At 37.1% G+C, this 10,736-nt stretch overlaps 1 protein-coding gene across 1 annotated transcript; it reads left to right on the top strand.

Annotated features, from left to right (window-relative positions):
• The first annotated feature begins 243 nt into the window (after window positions 1-243).
• On the top strand, window positions 244-9,803 carry LOC138203122 (macrophage mannose receptor 1-like). Its single transcript, XM_069157748.1, has 22 exons — window positions 244-338; window positions 838-1,017; window positions 1,320-1,474; window positions 1,689-1,802; window positions 2,339-2,454; window positions 2,859-3,007; window positions 3,098-3,291; window positions 3,629-3,747; window positions 3,906-3,978; window positions 4,082-4,235; window positions 4,389-4,427; window positions 5,957-6,120; window positions 6,235-6,296; window positions 6,535-6,635; window positions 6,762-6,904; window positions 7,068-7,173; window positions 7,705-7,832; window positions 7,934-7,960; window positions 8,146-8,181; window positions 8,385-8,414; window positions 8,683-8,785; window positions 9,166-9,803. Exons 1-22 carry the CDS (start codon window positions 275-277, stop codon window positions 9,168-9,170), a joined length of 2,262 nt encoding a protein of 753 aa, XP_069013849.1. The 5' UTR covers window positions 244-274; the 3' UTR covers window positions 9,171-9,803.
• Window positions 9,804-10,736: the final 933 nt, after the last annotated feature.

Below are 10,736 nucleotides of genomic sequence, written 5' to 3'. Positions count from 1 at the left end.
TAGTAATTTTCTTCTGAGAATGCAGCATGAATTACAATGAAACAACCAAGTGTGTAAATATCAAAAAGCTGGAACCCATGAAAAAAAAGAGAGAAAAAAAAGCCCCTCCTTGTTCTTTTGAGACAAGGCAAACAAAATGTCATGACGACATGACGAGACGGGATGTGCCAGTCCTATTTAGACTGCTGTTGCAAAATCATTAACACAACTCCTAAATCCGCTGCAAGGCATGCTTGGCTAAAGTCTTCAGCTCTACGACAGAAGAGTCCTAACCATGAAGATAACTTGTGCAGCCTTTGTGCTCGTCATCCAAACATTCCATTGTTTGGCTTCAGATGGTAATCTATTCCAACTTTTCATTTTAAGTTTTTGTGAGATGAGTTGATGTACAGTCTAATCTGCTTGTTAGGTTTCAGTTTATTCAATTAATAATTGTCAGTACTTTTGTCAAGGTAATATAAAATCATATTAGAATGATTAGTGTGCAAGTGAGTTTATATTTTAAAAAAAAGTGTTCTATATATTAAACATTTCAACTAATTTACAAGGCTGCAGGTTTTTCTTTGGTTAAAACATATGGCTACTGTCATTGCTTAATTTTCTAATAATAATTTTTCTCAATTAGAACTAAATGTAGCGTTTCCCCAAACATTGTTAGGCTGCCTGCCAAAGGGAAATACTGAAATGGATCCTTAAATATCTTAAAGGCGCTATGTGAATTGATAATTAATCAGAAACGTAACTAATGACATAGAAAACTATTTTGTCATTTGGTTTCAGGTTACTGTACATCTGTCTGTCACTCACTGCTTTTATCTTTTTGTTTTTCACGATCAGCTGTTGGGATAGGATTATGTTCGGAACCATGGTTACCCTACAATGGCCACTGCTTTCTTCTTAATCGGACGCAGAAAGCATGGTCTGATGCTCAGGTAGCTTGCCGTACTGAAGGAGGGGACCTTGTGAGCATCCACAATGTGGAGGACCAACACTTTATCATTTCTCAACTTGGATATGGTATGAGAACAATACAATAAAAGAAAATTGCTTTTAAGGAAGAAGTGCTGACAATAGAGATCAACAAGCCCTTGGACTTTTCATCCATCGGTTCTTTCTGACATTGTTAAAACAATACCTGGGCACCCCTGTGACCCCACTGCATGACTCACACAATATAAAACAGACAAGATATAACCAGTCCAGAGCTCCACAAGAAAGAAAACACAAGAATACAAAGTGCAAATGTTTGCTACTCATGACAGATTAAGATATTGCAAATTGTTCACGTGAAGTTAATTTTCTTTTCTCCATGTCGGTAGCATCCACTGATGAGCTTTGGATTGGCCTGAATGACAGGAGGACAGAGGGGCTTTTTGATTGGATTGACTCCTCCGCTGTCAACTTCACAAGCTGGGAGTCTGAGAATCCAACTGTCTCCAATAATACAGAAGATTGTGTTCTCATCAGTGGAGAGGTGCATCATAAGGATTTGGTGTACATACAGTACTATTTATATTCATATGCACACAACATACACAATATAGAGTCTATGTTGTGCATGTGCATATGTATACATTTACAGCATGAGATTAAATTTGTACTGTTGTTAAACTATGGAATTTATGGACATTTGATACATTAACACACTGACCGTAATAAACTCCAATGAATCTGGTACTTTGTTGCAGAAGGGGAACTGGACTGATCGTGTGTGTGATGAGAGACATGGCTTCATTTGTATGAAGACGAGTGTTTCACTACCCATTGGGGATGATGCGGAGCAGGACAAAGGCTGCAAAAAGGTGTGTTGAGTTTACTTAGTCTTAACAATTTTGAATCTCTAAAGCTTAACCTGGCTGTAGTGCCTGAACTTCCGGGCATATTACTCACTCATAAGCTTATCAGGGCTTTTGTGACACGATGTTTTGAAGCTGGCGAAGACGTCAGTGCTCCAAGCAGTTTACAAAGACCAAAACAAACAGCTTGCTTAACAAAAAGCACTGAATTCTATATTTATTTGTGGACAGTAACATAGTTTTAATAAATGCTGTTTAATACAGGTGATATGTTGGGTTTGTATTTTTCAGCTTGTTTTAGACTTCCCGTCAAGTGGTCAAAAAAAAAATCCATTAATTGAACTTTAAACAGAACTTTAGACTCTAGAATACTGTTTACAGAAACTTTAAAGCTACAGAATATTTCTGTGGTTGAAGCTGTTTTCGCATTTTGAAAAGTGACACATACTGTATATGAAGGAAAATTTATTTTGTCATTCTAAAAAAAATAATTAATCACAGTAAGGCTTTCTTTACTTCTTTTTTTTTGTCTATCAACCCAGGGTTGGAGAAGACACAGCTCTTTCTGCTTCTTTATAGGAGAAGAGACCAAAACATTTGATGAAGCTAAAGATGATTGCAAGAGTTCAGATTCTTACTTGGCTGATGTTTCAACTAGGTAAGAACTTCTTTTTTTTTTTCCAAAAAAAATGTTATGGGCACACTTCAGTGGTGGGTGAAAGTTTGTGAACACTTTTGAATTTGTTATATTTCTGCATAAATACCACCTAAAATATCATCAAATGTTCAGACAAGTCCTCAGCATAAGATAATGAGAATTCATTCAAAGAAATGAGACACAAATATCCTACTACTGCAGTTACATCCAGTAACTGCTATTTATTTACTTAGTTCCTGTGCATCCATTATATTTTTGCCTGATTTGTTTAATTGGGTTCTCTTTTGTCTACTTTAGAACTTGTGTAAAAATGTAGATTTAAAAATATGATTTAAAACAGAATGTAAACAACTGGGTGATAACACCAGATATGTATTTGGTCCTATTCTTGAAAATATTTCCAGCGTGGATAACACATTCCTTGTGAGCTTGGTGGGGAAGAGACCAGAGAAATACTTCTGGTTAGGGCTTTCAAATCAAAACAACATTGATGAATTTGTATGGACAAATGAAGACTCAGTGAGATTCACACACTGGAATGCTGAAATGCCAGGTTTTTATAAATATTTAACTCCAACAGTAAAATGTTGCAAAAAGTAGCCTCATAATTAACATTTCACAATTTCTCCCTCAACAATGCAAGGTCCTCGACAGGGCTGTGTTGCCATTAACGGGACTTTTGCTGGCCTCTGGGATGTGCTTCCCTGCAACAATAAAGAGAAATACATTTGTAAGCAGCCACAGGAGCCAGTTTTAACCCCAGCCCTAACCACTCTTCCTCCTCCCAAATGCGCAAACGACTGGACCCAAGTCGGGGAAAGAAATCAGTGCTTTAAGGTACAGACAGCCCACCTCAGCTTACAGGACACCTTTAACTTGATCGGGTTTTCCTCACTCACAGACAAACATATTAGGGATTTCAAGCAAAAATTCTATTTGAAAATTGGCCAGAACTAATCGACTATGAATCCAATATTCAATATTTTGAACAATATGCAAAATATACTACATGTACCATGATTGAGATATGGGAAAATGGATATATGACTGTGCTATAAATTACACACGGTTGAAACCACTCCAATACTCACAAATAAATACATACATGCACACATACCAAGGCTTTGCCTTTAAATGCTTAATGTTGACCCTCTTTGTCTTGTTTGGTCTTAAGTTGTTTGAGCGCTTTTTCGGAAGGAAGACCTGGTATGAGGCCAGAGATTACTGCAGGGCTATCGGAGGAGACCTGCTCAGCATCCACAGTGTTGCTGAAAAACATTTACTCCCAGAGAGGTACAGTGTGAACTGGCAAATTATTCAATTTCTGAAAATACAAAACAGGTTGCAACAGACTTTGTAGCACAATGAGAGTGGAGACAACTAATTAGTTTGGAAAAGCTTTACCAACTGTTTTTAAATTCAAATAATCAATTTGAGTTTGTCCATTATAGCTTAGATAATGTATGGATTGGACTTAGTGCTCCTGACCCAGATGCCGGTTATGTATGGAGCGATGGATCTCTAGTAAGTAAATACTTTTCTACATCTACTTAGTTTAGGAGACACAATCAAATAGACAATTCAATTATAAGTCACTAGTAGTTTTAATGTTTGCTTCTGTTCACAGCTGCATTTCAAACACTGGCAGCCTGGACAGCCAGACAATGCAAATAATGTGGAATCTTGTGTGGAATTTAAAACTTACCGCCGATACATGAGTGGGTCTTGGAATGATGTGCACTGTGAGAACAAGCGTGGTTGGCTGTGCCAGATTGGTATAGGTAAAATGACGGACAAATTTTAACACCAAACAAAAACGTGTAACTCTTTTGCAACATTTCTTGGAGGTTAAGTGAACGAGCCTAACTTTACAATGTCTACCACTCTATTGGTCTTTTCCGTGTTCTGAGTTTAATTATCTTTTGCCTATGCAGGAGTGACCCCAAATCCTCCTCCAAGCCCTTCCCCTCCTGGTAAGTGGGCCCATTCTCCATTGCAACCACAGAGAAAATGTCAAAATTCACTTTTAGCGCAAAACCTTTTATTCTACTGCATGCTTTGAATTTGCTGTCAAATTCCATCATTTCTTAGTGGCCATCCCTCTGAGCTACATTAGTGTCCTTTGTTTTTGTTTTGATGTTTCCCTCTTCACTCTTTTCTACATCCTCTATTTTTTTTCCCAGTACTCTGTCTCCTCTGCTTTATCTCTTTACTCTTTATAATAATAAACTTAATTATAAACTGTGCGTGTCAAGAACTAAGGCAAAGCAGAGAGATCTTAGCACCCAAACAGGCCAGTGACTGCCACTTTGCAATTATTGGATAAATTGTATGAGACATCGCTTAAATGTGTTTGGGAATTTCCTGCATTATTAGAGCTTGATAGAATTGATGAAATTATGCGTAATACCTGCAGTCCTGCAGTAAGATTCAGGCCCTATGTAATTAGCTGAAGTAAAAAAAAATAATAATAATAAAAAAAGAAACAAGTAAAATATTCAGTTTAGATCAGTGATTCCATGTTATTGTCAGGTGTTGCACTAAATTAGCCAACAATAGCATTTAGTTAGGCCTGCCCAAAAAATATTTCACAACCTATTGCTACAACTTTTGCCCTGCTGATGGCACTGGAGAAAAAAGTCTAAGGGCCTGATTTACTATAGGTCTCTGTGCGTAAAATCACGTGCAAACGCCACTCCACCCGCACAAAAATATCCAAGCAGATTTTCTAACGACATGCAGCGAGGATTGAGTCTTTCAAATGTGCAATTTAACACACGTTGTCCATTTTGCGAGTTTGCCTGAATGCATATGTAATATTGGGCGTTTCTGATTGAAGGTGCAAAATACTGGGAGGGAACATGCAAACAGAACAACTTAGCACCCGCAACGATATTTACTAAACCTGAAAGTAAGAAACAGGAGAAGTGATTGTTGTGTATTTTAGTACGACTGAAAGGCATGTATTAATCAGGTGCGCAAATCTAGAGAGACGGCCGCTCTTATTGTGGCGAGAAGGAGACGCAGGAGAAACTAAAGAATACGTCGAGAAAGTGGTTTTACACCCGTGGAAACATTTTTTGAGATGACGACGGGAAAGATTATTCAGACATATTTTTGCCGATAATCTCCTACGAAGCGTTTTATTCTTGTTATATTTCTTAACTTCAATGGGATCAGATTTCGTTTTGCGGTCGTTCTGTGTTTTTCATTGCTGGAATCTCTTTAACACACGCAAACCCCTCATTTAAATACAACGATTTGCGCCTGATTTGAATGACGCAATTACTCTTCATAAATCACCCACAAAACGGGTGCAAAAAAAAAAAAAGTGCAAACTTTCAGAAGGAACACACAATTTAGTACCCGTTATTTGAGATCTTAGTAAATCAGGCCCTAAGAATCACCGAAGCCTATTAGATTCAACCGCGAGGGACCATGAAAAAAGGCAACTGGTACTTCAAATCTTCACTTATACTGGAGGTATATTAACATGTTTCAGAATACAATTGGACCACAGATGGGTGGATGGAATGGAAAGGGAATCAGTATCACATCAACAGAAAAAAAAAGGTCATGGAAGATGCTCGTTACTACTGTCAACAGAGGCATGGCGACCTGGTAACTATCAACAGTGAAGCTGAAGGTGTCTTTCTATGGAAACATGTAAGCAGCAACCTGTAACATTGCTGACAGTCATTCGTCACTGCATTTAAACTCACATATCCAAGCATACTGAAATTCATGTATTGCTGACCGTATTCCTTCTTCTCTGTGTAGATAGTAGACAACATCTGGCCTACCTGGATAGGCCTGAACGTACATCTTAATGGAACTGCTAAGTGAGTATTTTGAATAATAACATATACAAAAAAGTGAACATAAAGTTTCAATAATACGTGACATATTGCTGATTTGATTGCTTGAATAATGTATTATGCTGTGTGTAATTTACTGCAAATAAAAATTGAAAAAAAATTACAGGAAAAAAAGACTAACTGAAAAAAGATAATCTGAAAATAAAAGTGAAGATACAATGAACGTGTCTTTTTAAATGAACTCTTCTGGTTTTCCAAAAAGGTGGATGGATGGCTCTCCACTCGTGTTCCAAAGGTGGAATCGAAATCAACCTGCCTTCCCAAACAATGATGAGAATTGTGCTGCCATGACTCCCTCTATGGGTGGGTTAATAGCATACTTTCACACAATGACAGTAATGACAAAAAAAAACACATCTGAGATTAAATTTAAATGTAAAAATGTTAATAGTTTTTGATGAAATATATTTATTTTGGATTGACCCGCAGGATTCTGGGATGCTTACAACTGTGGGTTTGAGCACAATGTCATTTGTAAACGCAGTGGATCACCACCTGCCAAAGCAACCGTAGCACCAGCCTTTCCTCCGAAAGGCAGTTGCCCCCAGAACTGGAACAATTTCAATTCAAAGGTCTGAGGACACTCTTATGTAGCCTTGTTGAGATACAATTGAATTAAACAGATTGGGATTACTAGTGCCTGATAGTACTGCTTCATAAATATGGATTTGTGGGTAAAGATGAGCAACCGCGCTTTTGAAACATCGTACAAAGTTGGTGATTCTTATCCTACAGTGTTACAGGATCATCAACAGCCCGAAGGAAACATGGGAAGGAGCGAGACAACAGTGTAGAAACATGGGAGGAAATCTGGCATCAATCCTCTCGCCTGCTGAGCAAGGTCTGTTTTACATATTTTGTATACAGTTTTAACAGTCATAACAATATTATTATTATTACATTCTTCGTCAGCCCTAGAACTCAAACTGTTTTCTGATTCTGATGTATACATTTAAATAATGAAATTGTTAAACCTGTGACAACTAGTCAACTCCTAGCTTGACGACTATTAGGAGAAACTTAAGTCCGGGGCACCCAAGTCTGCTCTGCTTCAATGGAAGGGGATACTCAACTCAACGAAATCTGGCCTTTTGTACAAAGGACTTAGCATCATCAGTGCCACACATTTGCTTGAATTTTAATGCCGACTTGGCTATTGTGCCAAATGTTCAAAAATTCTTCTTAACCTTCATGTCATAGCACCTCGTGTTAAATGTTTCTAAATCCTAAAATCTTTCAGGTTTACCTGAAAATATGACCGAGTTTTGGTGTTGTCTCAGACTTTTGGGCCCAACTGTGTATCTGAATCAAACGAAACTGGGGACAAAAACCTGAAAAAAACTTAATTCTTCAATATTTGCTACATTTGTAGCGTTTCTGACATCTAAAATGGCCAAGGAACCAGTTACAGACCTGTGGATTGGTTTTACTAATAAAGGTAGTAATTCATATTACTGGACTGAAGGGCGACCAGTACGATACAGGAACTGGGGCACTGAAGTAAGTGGGCACTGTTATTTTTGGGTTACAATGTTAAGTATGCAAATTATGTGAAACGATATGTTTGTGTTTTTTTATAACAATCTGTCTTTCTCTTGTAGGTGGAGTACGAGGACATTTTGCATGGGGTAACATGCTCAAACTTTTGTGTACTAGGGGCATAACTGTATCAGTTAGTCTGAACAACAGAGGTTTTACCTCAAGTACACACAATATTAATTTGGTTTCATGATCAATTATACACATATGTATTGTTTATAATACATTTTGGTGTATTGCTCAATATCTCTGACATGCTCATTTTCCATTGCAGTACTTTTACGATTTACAAGAAATGTTGCCTGACGAGGTAAAACCCTTATGATCATTTGATTGTAATGCGCACTCAGTTTTTTTTGACCTGGAGCAAAATACATCACACTTTGACTACAAGCTATGTTTAGAGTTATATCCAGTAATCCATATTGTTCTTGATATATTTTTAATATATTTTCGGCTTGTGCATTGACAAACATTTCTGACATCTGGATTTTTTTTTTTTTTTTTTTACAGCAAAGCAATTTTAAACTCCCTTTTCCATCGGTAATACATCCTTTACACACACACTTCAGTTGCTATTACTGGGAATTTATGTGATAACCACACACAGTCTGTCAAAAATGTATCACTGTTAGCACTGTAAAAGGTAAAATAATGATTCACATGACTGGCACAAGAACAACAAGCTTCAAATGATGCTTTTGCACAATTTCATCTACTCTATCTGCAAAATCAGATAGATCATAACCCCTGCAAAAGAGACCTTGATGTTTCCTCTTTGCTTTACGAGTTTTTCTTTGTGACCCACCAGACACATTGTGCTGCAATGACTATTGATCATTACATTGGCATCGGGAAATGGGCCCACACGTTTTGCCATCTGACCAATGGATATATCTGTCTTCGAAATGTTGGTGAGCTAACATTTTTATATTCAAGCATTTTAATGCATGCATTATCAAATTTGGTTGGGTAATTATACCTCTTTAAACTACCAATCCTATTGAAGTAACTGATGATTTGTTGTGTGTTTTTTGTTTTGTAATCAATATTTCACAGTGGTGATATCAAGTGATAATAAAAATGTAACACGTGTTCCACTGTATTTTAGTTATAAGCCAAGTCAGAAAGAACACTTTCAAAATTGGGTGAATGAATAACTTCATATTACTGAAGAAAATAAAAAATGATGAAAACTCTGCAGCATCTAAACAACAATGCTCCTGAACTTAATATAAATGGAAATGAAATTATATTTGTCTAATTTCTCATCTTCTATGTCCTGAATCTGTAGAGTAAGTCCAACTACAACGGATCCTCAGACCGGTGGCCGTGTAATTTTGACAGTGGTGCTGGTCATTATTGCGGTTGCCACAGGAACAATCATCATCTTTTTTTCTCTTCAAGAAGTCTGGCATTGGCCCATCTATCCCAGGCGGGTTAACTTCTGTTGACAACCCACGCTTCTTTAGCAATGACCGGTCTCACGCAGGTCTGGTGTAAATCAATAAATTGGTACCACATGTGAAAGAGGACATTTGGCAGTTTGCAGTCAGTGTCCGTGAAACAGTACATGAATCAATTTACATTTCACATGTAAATGTCTATGATAATTTCAAATTATTTTGATTTCCTTTTTATTGACAACTACAAATTTACAGACAAACCGAGTGGGAGGGGGAGGGATGTGGTTTTTTTTTGTCTTATATGATATGCTTTTCAAATTAAAGTAAATATCACACCACAGGAATCTCCATTGAATGTTATGTTCCACGTTTGCCAAAAAAGAAAAGTTTTTGTTAGGATTTTGAGCATTTACAGTTTTAGTCAACCACTGGCAAAAAATACTGTAATTCATATCCTTCTGCTGGTTGTAATAACTGCTAATTCTTTGGTTTTAAATGAAAAATAAAAAATTTTAACATCTATAAATCTGCTGAATTTGTGATACCTTTTAAAGAAGACAATGTTTACAAAGTACTGAAGAAATAACCTTGTAAGACAGGACGAGGAACACGCGTAAATTTATCTGGAGGCTCCTGGCAATGGAAATGTTTATGTGTGGTCACAGTTAAAACAGTAGTTCAGTTACCTTCTTGATAAAAACTTGTGTTTAAGAGATAAAAAATGTCACTGCGGTAGTGGGACGTGGTTGCGGGTCAGCTGCGGGGGGGACTGATTGAGGGAGTGGTTCAGGGAACGGTGCCAGGGAGAGAGTTAATTTGAAGTGAATATATCAATATGTAATATATAAATCCAAGCAAAACTGGGAGAAACAAAGCAATATTTCTGCTCAATATTAGACCTTTATGGCTCTTACCATAGTTTCCTCTTTATCTCACAATTTTGTATTGTTCATCACCAACTATGGTGCACTGGGATGACAACTGATCCTGACATTGGCATCGGGAAATGGGCCCATAAATCTTGCAATGATTTCAATGGATATGTCTGTCTTCGAAATGTTGGTAAGCTAACATTCTTTTATTCAAAGGAGGGCTAAAAGTTATGCTTGATTTCATAATTAAGTAATATGTCAATTTTGATTAATGTATGAATCACTTTTTCTAGGCAATGCCACATAACAGTGAAAAATAAGAGTGAGATAACAGTGAAAAATGGTCATTATAATTAGAACAATCTTCAAATGTCATGCTTGGTCATACCAACAGTCCAGACTATGGGTCAAAAAATGATCTGCCTGGCAAATTGTCATATGATATTTTTACTTTGCCCATTCATCAAAATCTGTACTTTAATTGCCAATTAAATAAAAAAAGAAAAGAAAACCGAGACCTGGTCCATGTAACGTTACAGCGATGGGTCTGCCTGCAGTGAAGAAGGAAAGGAGGGTGTCCTGACAGA

The sequence above is a fragment of the Embiotoca jacksoni genome, unplaced genomic scaffold (genome assembly GCF_022577435.1).
Source record: "Embiotoca jacksoni isolate LCO1_2020_lvr unplaced genomic scaffold, fEmbJac1.0.p SCAF_22, whole genome shotgun sequence".
In the NCBI taxonomy this organism is placed as follows: domain Eukaryota; kingdom Metazoa; phylum Chordata; class Actinopteri; family Embiotocidae; genus Embiotoca; species Embiotoca jacksoni.
This window is presented reverse-complemented; position numbering and strand designations above follow the sequence as displayed.

Excerpts from the sequence above, each read along its gene's own strand:
- LOC138203122 (XM_069157748.1), top strand. The coding sequence starts at position 275 with ATGAAGATAACTTGTGCAGCCTTTGTGCTCGTCATCCAAACATTCCAT. Across the intron at positions 1,475-1,688 it reads GTGTTCTCATCAGTGGAGAG|AAGGGGAACTGGACTGATCG; the intron begins GTGCATCATAAG and ends ACTTTGTTGCAG. Across the intron at positions 7,961-8,145 it reads ACGAGGACATTTTGCATGGG|TACTTTTACGATTTACAAGA; the intron begins GTAACATGCTCA and ends TTTCCATTGCAG.